This window comes from Cynoglossus semilaevis, chromosome 13 (assembly GCF_000523025.1).
Source record: "Cynoglossus semilaevis isolate Cse_v1.0 chromosome 13, Cse_v1.0, whole genome shotgun sequence".
Lineage (NCBI taxonomy): Eukaryota > Metazoa > Chordata > Actinopteri > Pleuronectiformes > Cynoglossidae > Cynoglossus > Cynoglossus semilaevis.
The window spans coordinates 8352190-8374829 of NC_024319.1; the positions used below are offsets into that span (position 1 = coordinate 8352190).

Here is a 22640-nt window from a genome sequence, read left to right on the forward strand (position 1 = left end):
AAAATACGCAGCATACAATGACCTGTTAATACAATTTACAATCATGTCTGTCGTTGTAAGACTATTTCGTATCTGTACCTCAATTTACAATCATGTCTGTTGTTGTAAGACTATTTCGTATCTGTACCTCCCAAAAAGAGGTCAGTACTCTGGCTCTCTATAGACGTAACTCATATTTGCTTTTTGGTTTGTTTATTTTATAAACTAGACATAAAGCCTACTGACCCTAATAAATTAAATATGTAACTTTATCTATTCAAATGTAATATATTTAGTCAATTAATGATCATGCCCATTTTTCTGTGAGAAGGATTTCTTTGACATTTTCACTTTTTCTGCTGCAAACATAATTTTTGAGGTAAGTTTAATTTTTGATCACTCAAAAAGAGGTGAAGGTTTTTATCTGACTTTATAAATAATATGACTATATAATGTTATGATTTCTGTACTTAGCAAAGTTTTTCAGGTATTAAAATATCCCAAAATGGAAGTCTCAAGAAGAAGAGTCCTCCAAAAACACCTGGAACCCGCACGCCCTCTGCGCCGCGTTCCTCATTTTGAGACAGGTGCGTTGTCTGAAGTAGACGAAGCCACTGGTAGATTGGATGGAAACTTGTTTTCATGCTCTTGCGCTCTATTGGCAATTTCTTTAGAACCCAAAACAAATGCAGCAACATGTGCACAAGCAGTGGAGGATCAACTGATCTCACAGGTAGGAAGAACCAGTGAAGCCCCAAGGGTTGGAGCAAATCCTTTACTCAAGTCAAATGAATTGACATCCCCCCCCCCACCCCCAACTACACCTAAATGTGTGTGACAGACAACTATTGGATTTGAGCAGTTGATCAAGATTTTCAACCTCCACAAAGAGAAAAAAGGTGAGATGGATGTTTTTTCACTGATACACTGATGTTCAAGAGTTTTCAAACAGGATATTCAATTAAAATAAAACAGTTATCTGTAATCTTTTTCTGTTATTATTTTTGAAGCCACATTGTGACCTATATGCATACTAAATGTTATCTCTTTTACTTGTAGGGCGAATATCCTACTCTAGAGATTTTCTAGTTTCCCTGGCGACTTGTCCTCAGTCCAGGAAGAGACCAGAATTCTTACCAGAGCATCCTATTGTCTTACCCCAGGCAGTGAGTTATTCAGTGCAGACACATCACTGAATTCTGACATTTAACTGCACTTTTTGGTTTATTTTCTTATATCACTAATCAATCATGTTTATCATCGATGCTCACTGTGAGTACATCACTGGCTAATCACCGTAACGATTCTTTAATTAACACTTTTAACATGGCAAATATTCATGGCTGACGTATTGATGGTACATTTATCTTCTTGTATATTCTTTTCGTATTGTCTTCTGCTTCTACATTTTGTTACACATTGTTCTATTGTTGCAACAACATGAAAGAACTCTGATTCTGGTTTCATCTGCACAGAGAGAGCACGGGAACCTAATGTGTCGAGAAACAAAGTGGAATGGTGATGAATGGAGAACGTGAGTTTGGTTTCAGACCTGTCAAAGCTGCCACACTCCTGTGTCCTACAAACCCCCCCAACTCATTCAATAATAAATTCATATAGTTTCCAAAATTTAGAGAATTTCCTTTCCATCGATTAAAATATTTAATAAGATTAATCACAGCTGTGGGTTATCATAATTTATCATTATTAATTAAGGCAAATTAACATACTCAAATATGACAAATCTAAGAAAAATAAACTAAATTGTAAATGAATCCTTGTCACTAAGGTTGTATGATATTAACTTTTTGCTGACTTCCCAATATGCTGATATTTTCCAAACACTTAGTTTCCGATTCTGATATTAACCGATACTGATATAGGCTTGCTAAGATTTAATTATTTATCTCTACAAACAACTTTATGGTGTTGCTTATATTCTGCATACAATCCCCTGATTATTAAACCAGATTAATAAAATGAGCTGCAATGCTGCTGTCTAGTGACTTTCACTTTAATATACCGCCGTTTATCTCAAAACTATTTTTAGGGCACACGTCATTTGGCTAAACCCAGGCATTGCCTTAGCAAGTTTTTATTATAGAGGAAAAACCGATAACGATCCTTCCAGATATTACAATCTCATTCCTACTTGTCACTGATATAAAACTCACTTCATTGCACACAGTATTTCTTTTATGATTTACCGTTTGTGCTGTAATGACTTTGACTGTGATATTCATCCTTTTAATTTTTCTTAAAAAAAACAAAACAGAATCCAAACTAACCCATCTTCTCTGGTTTGCTGTTTTAGGGCAGCAGTTTGACTCACCTTAAACAATTTGCATGAATGCTAAATGCTAATATAAGACGTTCTATGTTTTTCAATGGTGCTTTCTTTTTCTTCAATGTGTGACTTTTTTTTGCATGTTTGTAATACCAACACTAAGACTGTTTGAAGTGAGGCTTATACTGATTAACACTTTATTTTCTGGAGTATTTCATTTGTGGTTCCTTCTTCTGCCAAGTTTGTGATGAAGAATGTATGTAATCAAAGAAGACATAAATGGCTGATGAAGAATGTAAACCGTGGTCAAACTGCAAATGTCCACTTATTGACCCCAATTCACGTTTGCATGTTTTAATAAACATGTTACAGTTTGACTCAGCATTCTCTTTGTCCTGTACAAATAATTTTGATTAAAATGTGTATCAAAATGTTTCGGTAAATGCCCAGAGTTCTAGGTGAGTGTGTTACAACCTTGTAACAGAATTAGTTAGCTTTTTGTGTGAACATTTAGCCACTTTTAGCATGTGATGGTTATAGTGTGCACAGATTCCCCTCTCTCTTACAAACGTCTCACATACTCCTCCAACAGGTGTCACTGTTTTGCAGTTGGTTTAATCACAGCAGGGCCATGCAATTATGCTTTCAGTTGGACCTGATTTATTTTTTAAATCAAGAGAGTCATCAGTCATTTACAGTGGCCTAATACAAATTTGGACCAAAACATATGATGAGATGAAAGACAACTGTTTTCCAAACCCCATCTGTATCTTGGGGCCAAAAATCCCCAGCATCGCCCCTGCTCACGTTACCCCGAAGACAAGCGGGCTGAAGTCCCCAATACATGTGCCAGTGACCGTTGTTTATACACTGTTTAAACAGCTCGATGAAGAGCTAATCTGACTAATCTGATTTATTTTTAAATAATCAGCCCTCGCCCATGATTTTTTGATTTATTGACAGTTTCTGCCTTCAGAAGAACACATTGTGAACTGCTAAGAATTCCAGAGAAACGGGAACAAATGTGATAAATTGGGAACTAGAGGACACAGAAAAAAGAAGAGTGTGGTAACTCCACATGTTGAGCAAATATAAAAATTGCTACATTTGAATTTTTTATTTTTTCTAAATCAAAAGGGTGGAAAACATTTGGTGTTACCAGCAGGACACGCCCTGTTTGGCTGTAGAAAGTTGTGTGACATGTCACTTCAGCTTTTCTGTCTTTATGGGAGGAACAAACAAAAGTTCACTGAGATTCTAACACCCAGCAATAGTTCCATCAAGTATCAGTGTGACTGGGCTGCCAGTTCAAACCCCAGCCCTGGGTGGGTGTGTTAGGCAATTACCAAAAAAAACTGCACCACACTGAAGTTGCACTGAAAAAAGCCTCTTTTGTGTCAAGTGATGAAGAGTGAAAAATAAATTTAAAAAAAGGAATACAACTGAATAAACTTGAGCTTCACGTCAATTATTTACTTTACGTATTTATCAAAGTCTTTTTGTTTACACCGTTTACTCAAACGTTTTGTCCCATCTTTTTTAAGTCCATAATTCTGCGACACCACATCCTCTGGGTCTGCAGTCGGTTACAATCCAGATGGTAATGACACACGTCTCTAAATATTTATGCAGCACTAGGGAAAGTTGTGTTCTATTAGATATTCCTAATGGTGAAGTTAATAATACAGAAATACACAACAATTGCCAAGAATAGTATGCACAACTATAACGCTAATAATTTTAAGTGTTGATGGATTTTTAGCTTCCAAAAAGGCTGGATGAGCGTTTTGAGTTTGTTTTAACATCAGGTTGTTCGTGTGAAACTTAAAACTCCTTTTCAAAGTAAGATGTTATTTCGCAATACTTGATTACATAACTGTCTATAAATGTTTTTTTTTTCAGGTTCGTGGGCTACGTGCTGGCTGGACTCACTGTAATGTCTCAGGCCTCTATATCCCTAATATAATCATTTACGACGTTATTGCAAGATTGGCTTTAGGATTTCTCTACAGTTTATCTACAGTCAGTCAGGTTCACTGTTTCCCCGGTGCCACAGATAAACAAATACAAATAAGCAGTACAAATACTGCCAATGTAATACAAGGTTATGTATTTTATTTCAGAGCGTGCTAAAGTGCTACTGGTCGCACTTTCTAACAAGTTGTGTGTAAGGAAAGGTTTAGCTTTAAATGTTACCAACACCCTTAGCTGATGTCAGCAATGTTGCATTAAAAATTAATTTCTTCATCATCAAACAGTCAAAGGGTAAATCATTTATAAATAGTTGTAAATCATTTCCTGTGTCGAGCTCAGTGAATGTCGAAATAACGGGGTTTTATTTCGCCAATGGCTGCTCGACTGGTGTTTTTATGGTTTTTTTTTTATATAGTTATTTTAGTTTCGGTTTTGCCATCACGTTTGCAACGTGGCGTCAACTACGCCATAATAGGAGGGATTGAAGTTTTGCTTTACAAATTGCAGGACGCCAAATAGAAGGCATTTCAAAGGCAGAAGTTGAAAGGTAAATGTCTGTTTTATTATGTCGTGTCTCATATCTCTTCTTTTTGCTTCTGCATTTGTTCCAACAGTGAGAGATTAAAAGTTTTTTTCGCTGATTTCCGAATAATATGGGCGCGGGCACCAGTTTGAAAAAGATGCGTTTGAAATAAAAGAAACATTTGAACACACAAGTCAATGCTTCGCCTAAATTGCTGCTGCTTTATATGGCATTTTAATATTCGTTTCATTGAGTGTTGGTGTTTTTTTGTTGTGTAGTTTCAGGGACATGGAGAAAAGTGAACAAAAGCGAAATGACCCGCGCGGAAGGTAAGACGTTCACCCCCCACCAACACACACACAACATTCAAACCAACCGAATTCTTCTTGGTCTTAAGATTTTTCAAAACGTTAGCTGAAAACGTCTTCAACACTTGGTCTATGGTCATTCCATACGGGAATAAAATCCACCAAGATTGGACTTTTAAAATAAACTATATAATCCAAAAAGGGTTTATGAAATAAAACGCAGACAGAAATAAGGACAAAAAAAAAAAGAAAAAGAAAATCGTTAATGTGTTTAATTGTCCCGGTCCCTGTCTGGTCCCTGGGTTTGTGAAGAACGCTTTACTTCACTGTTAGCAAGAGTGGAGGTACAAAGATGATCTTTTAAAAAGAAAATAAGATTTTAAGAAACCATGTACAACATTACAAATGAAGACAATGTTGTCATGTACGGAGCAAACTTCCGACAAAACTTGAATAACACCTTACTATATAAATTATATTATTTAAATATTTTAAACGTGTGTTTTATGCTACGATAAATGTCGTGTTTGTATATTTACAATTTAAGGCAATGAGTTCTGCTGAAAGTTATTTCTTAAGTTATATACATTACTGCCATCTAGTGGTTCACACATGCGTATACCTGAAGCGGAGAATTTAAATAACCAACGTCGTTCCCTATGTGCTTTTGGTTTGTTTATTTGAAATTGTTTTAGAGACAAATGCTACAGTGTCTTATATTGTGGTTGTTATAACTTAGGATCTCAATTAAAAAATGAATTTGTTTGTATTAAAAAATCAGTCAAAAGGTCACCATTTGACATTTTTCTTAAGTTCACCTCTTCTTAAAGTTCTCTAATGAGTGTCACTGATGCTTGTGCATACTCTCATACAGTATGCTGACGTAAGCAGTATCTGGTTATGGTGATATCTAGTACTACTGTCAGTAATATAGTACATATCGCATGAGGTTTCATATGCAAACTCTTATCTGTTCAGTCCAGAGTATGTCAAAAACCCACACGTGGCTGCCATGAAAGAAGACATCCTGTACCACCTTAATCTTGGGACAGGAACTCATGACCTCCCAGCCATGTTTGGGGATGTCAAAGTAATTATTGCGTTATTCTTTAAAAAAAAAAAAAAAGATTTCCAATATAATCGTTATTTGTGAATTTATTCATGGTGTTGCTCCCCTCCTAGTTTGTGTGTACTGGAGGCAGTCCCACTAGAATGAAAGAATTCATTGAGTACATTGCTGTTGTACTCGGGATGGAAGACCCCAAATCAGAGTACCCAAACATCTGTGAAGGAACGGACCGCTTTGCCATGTACAAAGTTGGCCCAGTGGTTTCTATCAGTGTATGTAAGCCTTAAAGTCGTGGAATCATATTTGTTTCATTTGTCAAACTAAAGTCAATTTTACTGCATGATCAAGCATGTAACAAAATGCAAGTTTTAATTTCATAACCTGAGAATGACTTTTGTTGTTTTGTTTTCCAGCATGGGATGGGTGTTCCATCTATTGCCATTATGTTGCATGAAGTAATAAAACTCCTTCATCATGCAGGCTGCACAGATGTTACAATAATACGCATCGGGACATCAGGTGGACTTGGTATGTCTTTTTTATGTGCCTTTTGTAACAATTTTAATATAATACGGCAGGGCTATTCAACTAAAATTAAAAGAGGTCCAGTTAGAGAAAATGACTTGAAGCAAAGGTCCGGAATATCATAATGTCTAACTTAGTGTGATATATATTTATCAACATCTGCATCTATATCAATACCTTATTGTCATGTAACGCAGAACTGAACTAGAAAATAAATAAAATGTACATAATGTTCACATTAAAATAAAGTGCATGACTTAAAAAAATAAAACAGTGCGCTTTATAACCCGGTGTGCCTTATGTATTACTCTTGGTTGTGCTTACTGAGCTCCAACCGATTTTGTTAAGCCAAACCACACAGCGTATGACAGACGATGGCACACAACTGAAGCGCACTGGGAGCCAACAATGACGTTTAAATCTGTTATCGCAATTAGAAAATGCTCAACAACAATTGTTACAGTATAGTTGTGTAACCCAAATGTGCGCAACGTCGCGTCGTTCCTCCCCAAACCCGGAGACTCTGAGTTGTGATTTTGAATTCTCGATGTATGGTGCGGTGCAGGTGCGATGCTGGAGGGGCGAACATCAGCGCCCTCCAGTGTCCAATTTTGGTCACTACCTTTCATAAATCTCCGTCCCTATTGAACTGCGACTCCATGGGCGCTGATATTGTCAAAACCCAAGTGAAGCAAACTAATTCGGGGCTTGCCATCATTACGGGTGGATTGACCACAGAATTCCAACCGCTAAATATCGGTGCTAACAGGGCGTTCAAAGTTAAATTGCGAGATGCGTGTGAGCATTGGATGACTGAAGGCGAACACATTCACCAAGACAGTGAGGCAACGCCGGAACAGTTACGCCACTGTCTGCCAATGGACCGTGGATGCCTGGGCTAAGGTATCAGTCTGAAATGTCGTCCGAGCTTTCACGAAGGCCGGAATCATCACAGAACAACTAATTATCACCAACGAGACTGACTCGGGTATTGACGTTGTTTCGCAGACTGTTTTGTTTCGCTTAATGCGCCGCATAACCTTGTGCGCATTATATATGAAAATATTCCCGTTCATTGATATTGCGCCTTATAATGCGGTGCGCCTTATGGACCGAAAAATACGGTTAATTTGCGCAGTTTGTGCGCATATGAGACACGCTAGTTTAGTGCTCCCCGTGCGAAGTACGAACAGAAAGGAGTCTGATATTCCTACTTTGTCCAACAGAGGGCGCTCTTTTTCTTTTATAACTGTTTAATTATCGTGTTTATATGGTCTCATATACATATATAAATACACACACATGCTCTATCTAAATATAAATATATATATGTCACAAAAAGTGAATGAAGGCACATACATTGTGTTTTTTTTTAGGAGTTGAACCAGGTACAGTGGTAATTACTAAACAGGCTTTGGATGGAAAATTCCAGCCTAAGATGGAACAGATCATTCTGGGAAAGACTGTGGAGCGCAGCACTGAGCTGGACCAAGGTCTGGCCGAGGAGCTGTTGCAGTGCAGCAAAGAGCTGAACCAGTTTCAAACTGTGACTGGCAACACCATCTGCACAATGGATTTCTATGAAGGTACAAGCTCTGCTCTTTACACTCTTATAGATCAATGCAGATCAAGGATGTAACTTTTTATTCCCTGCATCAACTCAATTACCCAGGTCAAGCTCGTTTGGATGGAGCGTTCTGCTCCTACACGGAAAAGGACAAACAGGAGTATCTCCACAAAGCCAAAGAAGCAGGAGTCTGCAATATTGAAATGGAGGCAACAGCCGTAGCTGCCATGTGCAATCTGAGTGGCTTGCGTGGTGAGAATTAATCATGAATGTATGAACTCTTTAAACTTTTCATTCTTGCACCTTTCTCAGCTGCAAATGTTATTTTCTTGTTTTTGAAAAGCTGCTGTGGTTTGTGTGACCCTGCTGGATCGACTGAAGGGTGATCAGGTGACATCTTCTCACGAGGTTCTTCAGAAGTTCCAACAATCTCCTCAGATACTGGTTGGACACTACATCAAAAAGCAGCTGAAGGCCAAAGCAGTGCAAGGGTAATTTCATTCAGTACTTAATGGTACTGAATTGCTTGCTTGGAAGTGCACATTATTTTTGCTAATCATTTTATTCTTATATTTCACTGCATTGACCAAAGTATCCGACTGATTCCTCGCACCTGTTTTCTTCCCGCTGTCAATGATTACATTGAAATGAAAAACTGCCATGTATTGCACTATATGCCACATGTGTCAAACTCAAGGCCTGTGGACCAAATGTGGCCACTAACTCACTCAGGTCCATGCTACAGAGTTTTTTTAACCTAAAAAAAATGATTTGATCACACGCAGCAGCGTACAATCTTTGTAACCTGAATAGATGAAGATGATCACTTGCAGGAACATTTATTAATATGTTATGGCGCAGTTAAATCTACACAGACTTCCATTTACAGCCGGCCCTTCAAGGGGAACTGTTTTTTTGACGTGCCCCCTCAGTGACAGTGAGTTTGACACCGCTGCTGTGTGTGTTCAAATGTTTATTGTTACGGCACTAGTGGCTGTGTGTATCTGTGTTTGCCTTCGGTGTTTCGCTCTCTTCCTCTTCAGTTTCAGGTGAGCAGCATCTGCCTGATGTGTTCTAGTCAGGGATATAAGGAGAACACCGGCGTGCCTTCAGGGCCTCCCTGCCTCTTTGTGTGCCATAATAATAATGTAGTAGTAGTTGCAGCTTGTTATCTCAGCGTGTCAGTATTCCTTTTGATTGCTCCTTGTTTATCCCGATCATTTATTTTGTGTTTTGATTGAGACCGGCTCATTGCGTTTGCTCAGCTGATTATTTCATTATACTTTCGTATTAAAAGCACTGTTTTACATATCAAATAAGACGTTGTCTGTGCTCTCTTATCTTCAATCTGGTTCTCCTCCCCTCATCCCCTGGACATAGACGGGGAGGTAAGACATATTGATATAATAAAAAGAATTATATACCATATATTTGTGTCTTATGTTTAAAGTAGACAAATAATACATTACATTAATTTATTTAATAAATTAAATACATACTCGCACACCCGTATTGATCAGTGACACTGTCTGTCGCCGTCTGCGTCAGAAGACAGGGGAGGGTCTGGCTGCGCGCTCCCGTGCGCGTCCACACCCCATCGTCTGCTGCCACCCGATCCTACGCCGGTCTGCTCGCTGACTCAGTGCCTTAAGCAGCTTCACGGTTCACCTGAACAGAGCTCCAGCAGACCCTGCGGACAAATACATCAGCCATGGCCAAAACAGCAACCGGTAAGATGCACAGTCCACGCACCGTCTGTGGAAATGTGATGTATGGATGGATGGATGCGGGAAAGATGAGTGGATGTATAGAAAAGGTAGATGGATGGATGGATGAAATGATGGAGGTAGGGAGGGGTGCATTTGTACCCAGTATTTGCCCCATACTGTTCATCAGCTGGGGGTCGTGCCCCTGCGTAGGCTCCGGGGAGAATTGTTTTTTGTAATATTGAGTATTGGAGTATTTTTTTTCCTGTACTTTTCCCCCATCGATCATGGGCCTATTGTTTGAGCTCAGTGGAGTCGGGTTATATACGTGGATGTGGGGGCTATCGAAGTTAGTGCTCCTGAAAAGTCTCCTTTATTTAAATGATACTTCATTAACACACGTTTATTCAATTGAATTCATATAACCAGCGCCAAATAATGAATAACGATACAGGCTGGTGTTTTATTTACAACGCCGCACCTGCTGTCAGTGCTACACAGCGGCCCCAACATGCAGCATAATGCAGACGGACCCCACCCAAGATGTTGGGCTGCCGAGCATTCAGCCGACAGCCGGGCTGAGGGGGCTTCAATCGTCCGCAGATTCCGATGAAATAAAACCTCCAAGATAACACTATAATGTTAGATCACAATAATTAATTTTACTCTGAATTTGATATCGATTTATTGGTAATGAATTCGTCATTTTTTGTCGTAGCGTCTGTTTCACAGCTGTGGCTGCCATTCATTTTGTAAAGATTACAACAACAAAAGCGTGTCTTCACAATATTATTTATTTATTTATTCTAAAACCAAGATCGACGTTTTACACCGTCAGATTGTAATCTGACGTTTCCCTGCGTTTGTCGTTCAAACACGCAACACACCATTGTTATTGTAGGCCACGCTTTTAGACTATTTGCTTTGACATTTGTCTCAGTGGCTGCATGCCTATTAAATAATCATTGTCATTTGGAGAGAGTGGCTTCATCATGTGGTGGAGCAGACAGGGTTCAGGGCAGGGTGGGAGGCAGGCCAGCCCTGCAGCACGGGGGCCGCTTCATACACTGGCCTTTGCAGCAAAGGGCTGGACAGTCGTCCAAGAAACCGGACTGAGAAGGTGGAGGAAAGCTGCAGTTATCAACTACACCTGAGACACGCAGTGGTCCGAGCCTGCATTACCATAGGCAAATCTAAGTGCTTTGTAATTTATGTGTCCACAACACACAGCAAAGAGCTGAGTCAACAGGAAACCATCTAACTGGACGCACATCTCCTCTCACTCCTACTCATTTTATGGAGATTGCAAATGGACGGCACAACATTCACTGAAGTCGCAGTAATTCTTCTTTGATCTCAGTTTTTAACCCATCCCTCACCCCCTCCCCCACACAGCAGCCATTAATTATTTAGCAACACAGCACTTTTTTGGACTTCTGTCCTTTCTGTCGTGAACGCAGCAGTCGCCTGATCCACTTCCTGTGTGAATTTCTGATGTATGTACAAAGAAATACTACAGTACCAGTTATCACATGGTAAAGTAACACACCTTAATGTTTCCCCAGCCTACAAAGAGAAGATGAAGGAGTTGTCCGTCCTCTCCCTCATCTGTTCTTGCTTTTACCCGGAGACGCGCAACAAGCTCATGAATGAGTTTGAAGGTATGGATCACAGCTAAAGGCAAAATGTCCCATAATGAACACAGAGCCAATAACAACATGTAACTGGACTGACTTCTCTGTGATCTATCATCGATTCTGCTCATCTGGTCAATCATCTATTTTACAGACTTGGAGGTGAAACCCATAAACAAGCGCGCCTCGGGCCAGGCCTTTGAGGTCATTCTCAAGCCTCAGTCACCAGTGTCAGATGTAGCCCACAACCTCCCCACACCTCCCAAGAGAGACATCTCTTTGGAGGAGATTAAGAAAAAACTGGAGGCAGCTGATGAGCGAAGGAGGGTGAGTCATCTGTTTGGATTTTTTTTTTTGGGAATAAGAAAAGTACTTGAACATTAAAACCTGTCTGTGCATTTTTAGTACCAAGAAGCCCAGGTGCTGAGGGCTTTGGCAGAGAAGCGAGAGCACGAGAGGGATGTGCTGCTAAAGGCCATGGAGGAAAACAGCAACTTCAGCAAGATGGCCGAGGAGAAGCTCCAGATGAAGATGGGCCAGATCAAGGAGAATCGTGAAGCCCTGATGGCAGCCATGATCGAGCGTCTACAGGAGAAGGTAAAGATTTGAAATCACATGCTTTTGCAAATTTAAGGACAATAGTGCAACGTGTCATTAGTAGACTGGGCGCGGTCCTGATGACTAAGTAATCTGGCCTTGTTGTGGTTCTCAGGAGAGACACGCAGCTCTGGTGCGCAGGAACAAAGAACTGAGGGAAGAGCTGACAGCATAGGCTGCAGACAGGTCCCGACTCCCATGGTCCATCTGTGTCACTCCATCATGTCCTGCCCCTCTTCTTCCTTGCTCCTGCCTTCACCCGCCACACGACAGACACCCAACCCTGGAGAGCGTGAGGTTCGAGGACCTCACTGCTGCATCACAACACACCACCAGTGCTCACTGCTGTCAGTATTATCAGAGAATGTGATGGATTTATTGATTTTAGATAAAATACAAGAATGTGGCTTTTGTTCTGTAGATATAATTTGAATCTATCTATCTATCTATCTCTCTATCTATCTTTCTATCTATCTATCTATCTCTCTATCTATCTTTCTATCTATCTATCTTTCTATCTATCTATCTTTCTATCTATCTATCTATCTCTCTATCTATCTTTCTATCTATCTATCTATCTTTCTATCTATCTATCTTTCTATCTATCTATCTATCTCTCTATCTATCTTTCTATCTATCTATCTATCTCTCTATCTATCTTTCTATCTATCTATCTTTCTATCTATCTATCTTTCTATCTATCTATCTATCTCTCTATCTATCTTTCTATCTATCTATCTTTCTATCTATCTATCTTTCTATCTATCTATCTATCTTTCTATCTATCTATCTTTCTATCTATCTATCTTTCTATCTATCTATCTATCTCTCTATCTATCTTTCTATCTATCTATCTTTCTATCTATCTATCTATCTTTCTATCTATCTATCTTTCTATCTATCTATCTATCTCTCTATCTATCTTTCTATCTATCTATCTTTCTATCTATCTATCATCGATCTATCTATTGATCTATTTATCTATTGATCTATTGATCTATCTATTGATCTGTCTTTTGATCTGTCTTTGATTGTAGTGAAGCTCCTTTGTTCGTCATTCTTGATTCAGTTCTTAGGATTTGAAATTCTAGAATTAATTTTCTCGTCAAACCCCTTGGTGTTGTTGACATTTGCAGTTGTGTCCGGAAAATGTCACCGTGAGGATAATGATGATGATGATAGCCATGATGGCGTCTTTGTGTTTTTGTGACCAACGACAGTTGGCGTACCTCACACTAACACACCACATCTTCAAGATATCACTGTAGTCCCAGCTGTATCCTCCTCACGCACTTCTCATTCTCAGCACGCACGCTTGGAACTTACCAATATGCCAAACTCACAGATTGGTACCGTATCCATTTACTCTGGAATGAGCTTGGATGCGAGGGGTTATTGAGAATGTCTTTGCCCAGTGGGAGCAGCTCTTTAAATGCCTCCAAATTCCCTCTCATCCTAACAACGCTGTTTCTTAATAAATCCACCTTCAGCCAAATCACAGGCTCTGCTTAAGTACACACTCTCTCCTGAGATAAAGCTCTTGAATGTTACGGCACCATTCTGGTACTATGTATGCCTAGTGGCTTGGACGTGGAATGTGCTCCAACCTTGATATTGATAGTAAGAACATAGTGTCTGGTTGTCTGTGTGGGTGTATGTGAATGCGAATTTACCATTTGGCATCATTAGCATCTGCTCTCTTTAAGCGGTTAGATTGAATGGATGCAGGGTGCTTCACATTCAGCACACTTAACTAGTCTCTTTTTAAAAGAAAAATACACTACTACTGTTATCTGCCTGCATCCTCTGCTGCTTGTGTTTCTCCTTCGTATATTTCTCTGTGAAAGCTTTGCTGAATAAAGGTTTGGGGTTGTGTGAACATGGCATGCACCATCTGATACTTTTCTGTGCTAAAAAGAGGAGGGGAACTGTAAACTGCCAAATAAAGGAATCAGTTATCTACGACATTCTTGAACTCACTTTTCATCCCATCTGTAATTTTCTTTTGCCAAATATTGTTTTGAAAAATAATGATAAAAACCAATCATAATTATTTAAACATTATTAAAGACACAAAGTCCATTCGTTTTATTAAAAGCTCAATATCAGGTTTTCAACGTAAGGTAGATTGGATATGTTATGCAATATTCTTCCAGCAGATGGCAGCCACGCATTCCTTTGAGCTCCCTGCGCTGAACGGGAGCTGTTGATAAATAAGAAAATCTCATAATCTCATAACAAATGCTGATGTAATGTAATGTAATAAATTGTATAGTTAACAATCTGGCATAAAATAAATGTATTAACGGTTAAAATACACACGCTGTATCAGTTATAAGAGGACGATATTCATATTATCGATCCTTTAATATCAACATAATTTGACAGACTCAGCGCTACATAACGCAGGAAACATCCATCCATCCATTTTCATCCGCTTATCCGTTACGTCAAATACCCCTGCCCAAAACATGGACTTGTTTTGATAGGGACACAGAATTGCTTGGTAATATAGTCCTCTACTATAACTATAGTCCCATCTTCTTTTTAATCGTCAGCGTCTCTCTGGATGTATATGTTTACGAGTGGAAAAGAGACTCCCTAGGTGGCAGCACCGAAAAGGATGTCGGGTGATGTTGGAATCAAGAAGAACCAAGAAGAAGCAACTAAGAAGCTAAGCTAAAGGGAGGGCTGGCGCAGGAGACTGATGATTGTAAGTAATACGTTTTTAAAATAACGCGGACTGTGACTTAAACACTTTAGTTGAGATTGATAATCACAGGAAAATGAATGTGTATTACAAATAAATGTATAATAAATAAATTACGGGCTTTTTCGTTTGTTTCATTTGTGGCACAGCGGTTACACCTATGTACACACTGTAGTCCGGTAGGTGGCGATAAAGCCTTAATGTTAGTTTGCCAACCATATTGTTCACCGTTTTGCTAAACAGTTATGGAAATAAGACCACACTACTTGACTTTATACTGTTAGTTTTCTCATGCTTTCCATCGGCAGCTTTGATAAGAGCATATATGTATGCCAACTGTGCCGGACTTTTTTAAACAGTTCACGAAAAAACAGACAAACAAACAAGTTGACTACTAAAGTAGAGTGAGTTCGTACCAATCTTTAATTGACTAGACCAGAGGTGCCCAGTAATACCAAATTATCTAAAAGGGAGTGCTGATAGATCACGAGCAATTCAAAACCAATTTTAGACCCTCTTTTTGACTATTTTTATTTTTTAGAACATACCCCACGGGCAGTTTAGACAGTTCATGGGTTCTACCAGTTGCCCTCAGGCACCGCTTTAATGATCCCTGATTTATGTATGTAGTAGTGACTAATACTTAAAGAAATTAATCGTATTGTGCCATTCAGCTATGCATTTAAACAGCAACCCAACATATAATGTATATATTAATTACAACATATTCAGTTTATATGAGTAAAAAAAAAACAAAAAAACGTTTCCAATGTTGGTAGATTAGCTTAGTCTGGTCATTAGAATAGTCATAGACCCAAGTCATATAAAATATATGTGTAAGTTTAATATGTGTTCTTTTACAAATATGTACATATACACAGTGTTTATATATATATATATATATATATATATATATATATATATAAAAATATATATATATAAATATAATTTTAGTTTTTACAAAACCAAGTTGTGTCACAGACATTGAATTTTCACTCTACGATAGTTTGAACTGAAATAAGACTAATGTCTGAGAGCTGCGCTGTGATTTACTAGTTCAGATGTTTGTGGTTTATTTTCCCTCCTCTTGTGTTCCCATCCTGTTCACACTATTGTCTGTGTTTCAGAGTGGCCCAGCCTGGTGAGGTCAGGGCAACATTGTAAAGGATTTCCTCTGGCTCTTAATTATTTCCTGGGTATTCATAAGGGCAACAATACTCTCGGATTCAGTTCCTTATCTGGAACACAGTAAAGGAATTACCTTTCAGTTAATAAGTAAGACTGTGTTAACCTATGACTCACTGTGAAGAGATCAAAATGCACCTGCCTGATTGTGGAAAGGCTATTAATCTTTTGTAGGTCAGGGAGACTCCTGGTGGAACTTTGAGAAGCCTGTCAGGAAAGATGCAGAAAGTTTCTGGAGAGATATGTTTAAACTCCATTTATTGGTCCAAAACATTAAAAAATAGATACAAGGAGGAAAAATGTTCCATTCTCAGGTAGTTAGTGGGTCAAGAGTGGCAGGTACAGTCATTGTCTTCACACCTCCAGAGTCAATCTACAAACTCTCAGATACAGACGTCTGTGCTCAGCAGATGTAGAAGTTAAACTTTCTGATGTACAAAAATGTGGGCTTTACCATTTTGCATTGACAATTTTGCAAATTTAACACATCATCACATCAGTCCTTAATTTGGATACAGTGTGTAGCTAAACCCTATCAAACTAACAACAAAACATCATTAGGAATTTGTTTTACCATCAAGGGACACGACGATCAGAAATGAAGTCGTTTAGATGTGATTCTTTATATGTAATGAAACAAACATTGAATTTCTCCGTTCCCGTGGGTTCTACTGTGAGGACAACAGATGAGGCAGGTTGTCCTACTAAAGTCTCTTGTGGTGGACACAGCTCAGGTGTTGCCTCCAGTGCTGATGTCAGCTTCAGAATGCCCCTATCTCTGTGCCCCAGGGCCTGTAGGGCTTCGACACGGTGGAGGAGGAGCTCACAGTGTTGAGGGCAGACGTGGAGACCAGAGGGAAAGTACCAAAGGAGAGGGGGAAGGCTGAAAGTGAGGAGAGGGATGAGAGGAGTGGGGGTGAAAGCTTGGACGTTGGCACGGGCAAACTGAGGGGCAACGAGCTGTTGGGAGACACCCTGAGGGACTCTGTGGGGGGCAGGACGCTTGGTCTGGATGTCCCAGATGCCTCAGTGGAGGATGAAGGAGATGTAGAGGAGGGGGGAGAGGAGGAGGAGGAAGAAGAGGAGGATGGTGGGCTGCTGCTTCTCCTGGATGCAGGTGTCCTGCCTTGGGGGTGATGCAGAAGCAGAGGGTGGGGTAGATGAGCAGGGGCACCTCTGTAGGAAGACCCCCAGGCAATGTGGTCTAGTCCAGAGTGCACCTCTCTCTGGGAGGCACAGTTGCTGAGGTGGGACACCAAACGAACACGGAGGGGGTCCGTACTGTCCCGACCCTCCATGATGCTCAGGTAACGCGCCGTCTCTGCCAGACATTCTCTGAAGCCCAGGCTGCGATAATCCTTAGCGAGGGCATGTGCTTCAAAGTAACCTTTCAGGGGGTAACACAGAGTGGTGTACTGTGATGGACTGCAGTAGTATGTGTTTAATTAAGGGGAAAATATTTCATAGATCGAACATTAAAATCATGACTGATTTACCTTTACCACCAGAAGCATGAAGCATCTTTAAATGGTCCACGGTCATTTGTAAAATTTCTGCCTTTTCCAGTTTAGCCGATCCCTTAAAAGTAGAAGAAAAATGTTTGGGTTTTTTAAATGAACTTTTAATAAAAATGTCTGCAATCACTAATAAGTTTAAATTAGTGATTTTTAACATTTTTTAGGGACCCAGAACCGCCCGAACTGATGTAGATATGCAGCAGAGACCAGCCACTATAGATGAAGGTATGTCAAAAAATTCTAAGACAAATGTTATGATTTCAGTAACTGACTTCTTTTGACAACTGAAGCATGTTGAGACATGACTCAGGTGTCTCGAACAGCTTAGACAAGATGGTTATTATATCTTTGTTAGAGCAATTTTTTTCTGATTTTAAAACCTATACCTAAAAGTAAACCAAAGACTAGACTATACCATAAACTGGTGTACCTGTTTTTCAAAGGCACTGGGCACTAGTCTCCTGAGCTCTGAGAGGCTGTTGTTGATCCGGTCGCGTCTACGTTTTTCTATAATCTGTTGGTGAAAAAAAAGGAAGAAGAAACCAAACATTTAAAATGAAAATTTAAACCAGATCAAAGAGAAAATAAATGACATGTGTTTAAAGTGACACTCACTCCTCTGCGCCTCTTTCTGGCTTGAACTTGGGTGGTGGTGGAAGGTGACGTGGAGCAGTGTGAATCCATTGGTCTGAAAGATGCAAAATTAACACTTTTTTTTAGATTTAAGAGTTTTTTTTAAAACTTATTACAGACTCAGTTATGCAGATTATAGTCTAAGACTTTACACAGTCAGCAATACACAAGAAATCCCATGCAGAGCAGTCACTAGTTTTGCAAAAGTATCTGGTAAACAATTTTTTTTTAAAGACACAACTTCGCGTTGTTAACAAGTCAAACTTTCGCAATCAATTTGTGACGTTAATACGTCATAGAATAGAAAAAAAAACAGGCTTGTTCATGCGACTCCAAAGAAAAATACTAGTGTTGTTTACGACAGTCTCACCCATTTTCGTCACCACTGTCCTTCTCCACCTCCACGCTGTCGTCCAGGTCGCTGTCGGAGGAGCTGTAGTTGTGACTGCGCTTCATTCTGCTGCTGATGAGACCAGACACTGATGCTCTGACACACAGACGGCAGACTGTGTCACATCGACCGCTGCTGGGATTATTTTCACAGCGCTCGCAAGGGGCGGATTCACAACATGGAAGTGGGCGGTGCCTGAGAAATACGTCATCGTGCTGTACTCCAGCTGGCGTTTGAAAGAGTTGTGTTTTGAGAATTAATAAAATACTAATAACAGGAGCTCTGAGGAAGATATTTGCCATTTTAAGAATGAATGGAATGTTTAAACACAGAAAAGTATTTTTACTTTTTATCTTTAAAATTCCCAGTCAGGGACTGGGGATAAAAACAAAACTCTGACCTGTATTAGTGGTTAATATTGGCAATTCAATGTAAATGCAATTCAAACCCTTTTCCTATAAGAGTCTTTCTGAAATGTGATAATCTCATATTTCTCATCTGATAACATTCAGATGGTGAAGGAACAAAGAAAAGTCGTTCACTGACTTCACGTCCTGCTTTTTCTGTTTGTTAAACATGAACTCATTAAGATAATTAATTGTTGCTGCAAAGTCCAGGTGGTTGAGATTGTGGTTGTCACAGTTTTAACCCATTGTTTTTTTTTAAGTTGCTGATCTTTGAGAAAGCAGACCAGCAGGCGTGGGTTGCTCAGATTGCATCAGTCCCAGTGTTTCCTGCTCCTTAAACGTCTCCCAGACTTCTTAATCACCAGGTTTGTTTTTCTTTTTTTTCAACCTCCACAGATATATTCCTCAATGGCTGTCCAGGCGTGAGGAGAATTTAAACAAATATCATTAAGAAGTGATTTAGAAACAAGTTACAGACTCGGGCAGCGACACCCTCTTGAAAGCATTAAGTGAAGGCAGGCCTTTTCTCACATGCTGTCGGGGACTGGATGGCAGACTTATGGCTTTAAGTCCCTGCTTCCCCTGCTGAGACCCAGTCTGAAGCGCATTATAGCAGGAGCCTTCTTCTTCTGTGGTGTTGTGGAAGACACACGGCCTATTAGCAGAGTGTGTTGTTCATTGTCTGTCGTCAGCTGTGTGGTTCCAAAACAGCAGTGATCAGCTCTGAGGCCTAGCTTTAGGCAGTCAGTGTTGCCAGACTCTCCTAGGAAACAATCCCTGCTGCCAACTCATTGGTACAGGGAGAACTTCCCAGGGAATTATTAATCAATCTGTGGAGATGGAAAAAAGAGGGAGAGACACTTGAATAAAAATGCTCAAACATCAGGTTTTATAGAACATGGTGTCCACGGCGGTTAGTGTGAAGACTGGTTTTGTGTCCTTTCTTGCACTTACACTTTCCTGTGCCTTGTGACAACAAACCCACCCATAACGTTATGTCTTCATGGACCACCAGGGGCCACAGACCAGTGATTGAGAACCCCGGGTAAGTTGAAAGTGTTGCTCATAAGATGTTAAAAATAAAAATTCTGGCACTGAATAAGCAGGGAAACATAAAGGTCTCAGGGAAACAGGGTGGTCTGCAGAAGGTGTGATAATTCTGACCCCACTAATGTGCAGGGGTCCAAGGGCAAACATAAAACGGGGTAGCCATCAATGTTTATGTTGCACTGTGTAACTGATCCTGTCAGGCTTTTCCTGTAGAGAGAAAGAGAGAGTGGGAGAGAGAGGTGATGTTCACACGTGTGTCTATAGCATGTCAACACAATAATAATAAAATAATAATAATAATTAGTTTTATTATTGGTCATTTGTGCGTTATTACAGGAGAGCTCTCACCTGGAGCACATCAGGTCCAGCAATTAGGCTAGAACCCTGTTTTTATTGGCTAATAGCAAATATTTAAATAAACTTTTGTCATATTAATGTAAAATGCTAGTAAAACTATTTATATTTTTGTTGTTGTAATTAAATAGAAAAACAACTGACACACTTTCTAAAAGTAATTTATACTAAAATATAATATGTCAGTATCTGATTTATTATCAAATTTATTAATAAAATGACAATAAAATTTAATTTAGTTTCATTGATTGATTTTGTTAAACATGAACTCAAGTGTCTTCAACAAAAAGTGACCCTTGTGGGCACATGGGGTTACTGCAGAGGGTTGCGTAATTCTCATTTTTGTAAAATATTATTATTTTTATTTTTGTAATTGAATCACTTACAACAAGACGAGACACTGGAGAACTTCAAGTATACTGTATGCTATGCAGTATTCAACCATGTTTTTTGTCATGAAAATATTGCTGCAATTTCTTACACTTTACTCTGCATTTTGCCAGTTTTTAGTGTTTTAATTCACGCAGTGATCTGTGCGTGTTGCTCTGCATTTTGCCAGTTTTAATTCACGCAGTGATCTGTGCGTCTGTTAAGGCCATCAGAGGGAACACGACCCCTCCCACCTCCGGTGAGGAACTTTCATTCCAGTGGCGTGTAGAGAGGCAGCTGTTTCTCTGCTCTGTCCATCAGGTCAGTTGTTAACTGTGTGAGTCAGGAGCTAGACAAGTGTGGATGAGAGTTTGATTCCAGGGAGCAACTGTGGGCCAACATGCTGTTCCCAGAACGTCAGAGAGGCTTCAGTGGTGACAGATACAATGTGCAAGCTCCAGCCAGTCTGTTGATGCAGTGAGTGTGAATGAAGTGCAACACACACACACACACACACACACTCCTCCCAGTCTACACACACTTTCACTAAAAAAAAAGTCATCCCTATACCTTAACCCATTTCATGCATTTCTGCACTGCTACTGGACAGATTTATGGGCCTCAACATGTGCATAATCCAGTGCTGACAGACAGCGCAGGCATGCATACTCCCTATCTGGACCGTATTACTGAAGTGGCTGTTTTTCTCTCCAAATCCAGCAAATTGGAGCAGATTTAAATGCAGATCCCGACTGGATCAGGTCCAATCCCTCCTCTTTCTCCTTGCCACGGATTGAAGCGAACATGGCCTTTCCATGACTCTCAGCTGAATGACAGCCTGAGTATATTTGGGATCACTTTGGTATTGTTTATAATACCATTATGGTAATAGGACCCTACAGAGCCACCGGGTTTCACAGGACAGGCGGGTTCATGTGGTCCCCATTAGACAGGCACAATTCACACTTCTCACACCTGACTGTCAAGGTCTTTAACATTAGTGCTGGCATTCCATTGGTTCATTATGGGTAATTTTATTCTGTCCTAAAAGACCTTGGCTTGTCACCTGTAGCATCGCCGTGTTTTTTCGACCCCACACCAGTTGAGTTCATTGTGAGTTTCTGTAACATTTTCATACTCTCTGCAAGAAGGATCGTTACTTCGTTGGATCGTCAGTGATTGCAGCATTCCTCTTCAGCCTTACGTTTAATAGCGTCGACAATATGCCAAACTGCCTGTTGACCCTGGCACCAGTTTGAAGTAACTACCACCAGGGCTGTGCCAGCGAGCTAAGAGGTATAAGCAAGCATTTGTTTGAAACTGGCGTGTGCCCAGCTGCCTTCCTCAATCTTCCCTCAGGTTTCCCTTGGTGACTCTTTGTGTGCAAGAGTGCGGCCTGAGTGTGTGCTGGTGTGTCTGCGTGTGTTTATGTGTGTGTGAGCAAGAGTGTGCAAGTGTGTTTAGGAGGTGCTGTTTCCCACAGCCCTGATCTAATTCCGTGGTAACTCAATCTCCGTGTGAGCGTTTCCCGGCGAGTGTTCTCCCACCCGTCGACAGTCTCTCTCCGGCTGGCTGAGTGGCTGAGTGTGTCTGACAGAGGCCGGCTCAGTCCCGTTGGGCCCCTGCCCCTCCCCAACCTCCGCCCTGCCCACCCTCCCATCAGGATTGATTTACTATGTCAACCGTTGGGGCTGTCGGCAGGAACGACGCTCGGAGCCGTGCCTGCATCCTGTGTGCACACCATCCTGACATCTTATACCTGCCGTTCAACAACTGCTTCACTGGTGTTTGCATTTGTGTGTGTGTGGGTATTGAAGGGGTTGCGTCTATAGGGAGGCAGGGGGAATCTAGGGGG

The 22640-nt window shown here is 40.3% G+C and overlaps 4 protein-coding genes and 1 long non-coding RNA gene across 6 annotated transcripts; 4 read left to right on the plus strand and 1 right to left on the minus strand.

Moving 5' to 3' along the window:
- Nucleotides 1-81: 81 nt before the first annotated feature.
- On the plus strand, nt 82-2643 carry gra (granulito). The gene is made up of 6 exons (XM_025061718.1): nt 82-566; nt 654-712; nt 821-878; nt 1039-1145; nt 1455-1513; nt 2294-2643. Exons 1-6 carry the CDS (start codon nt 437-439, stop codon nt 2304-2306), a joined length of 426 nt encoding a protein of 141 aa, XP_024917486.1. The 5' UTR covers nt 82-436; the 3' UTR covers nt 2307-2643.
- A 1988-nt stretch (nt 2644-4631) lies between these two features.
- Nucleotides 4632-9548, plus strand: upp1 (uridine phosphorylase 1). Of its 2 annotated transcripts, XM_008323335.3 has the most exons (8): nt 4632-4787; nt 5042-5092; nt 6050-6161; nt 6254-6412; nt 6554-6668; nt 8042-8251; nt 8338-8484; nt 8576-9548. In XM_008323335.3, exons 2-8 carry the CDS (start codon nt 5052-5054, stop codon nt 8725-8727), a joined length of 936 nt encoding a protein of 311 aa, XP_008321557.1. In that variant the 5' UTR covers nt 4632-4787; nt 5042-5051; the 3' UTR covers nt 8728-9548. The 2 variants fall into 2 exon arrangements, with proteins under 2 accessions (XP_008321557.1, XP_016893270.1); XM_017037781.2 differs by lacking the exons at nt 6050-6161; nt 6254-6412 and having other exon boundaries at nt 4667-4787.
- Nucleotides 9549-9823: 275 nt separating this feature from the next.
- stmn2a (stathmin 2a) lies at nt 9824-12684 on the plus strand. Its single transcript, XM_008323339.3, has 5 exons — nt 9824-9962; nt 11504-11599; nt 11727-11899; nt 11978-12169; nt 12285-12684. Exons 1-5 carry the CDS (start codon nt 9944-9946, stop codon nt 12342-12344), a joined length of 540 nt encoding a protein of 179 aa, XP_008321561.1. The 5' UTR covers nt 9824-9943; the 3' UTR covers nt 12345-12684.
- Nucleotides 12685-13108: 424 nt separating this feature from the next.
- On the plus strand, nt 13109-18768 carry LOC103388388 (uncharacterized). The gene is made up of 4 exons (XR_522509.3): nt 13109-14882; nt 16007-16154; nt 17746-17806; nt 18632-18768. It is a non-coding gene; the product is annotated as an uncharacterized LOC103388388 (long non-coding RNA).
- LOC103388387 (hairy/enhancer-of-split related with YRPW motif protein 1-like) lies at nt 16306-18931 on the minus strand. The gene is made up of 5 exons (XM_008323340.3): nt 18585-18931; nt 18197-18269; nt 18012-18095; nt 17561-17642; nt 16306-17451 (listed from the first exon to the last, which is right to left on the minus strand). Exons 1-5 carry the CDS (start codon nt 18905-18907, stop codon nt 16826-16828), a joined length of 1188 nt encoding a protein of 395 aa, XP_008321562.2. The 5' UTR covers nt 18908-18931; the 3' UTR covers nt 16306-16825.
- Between the last annotated feature and the right edge of the window lie 3709 nt (nt 18932-22640).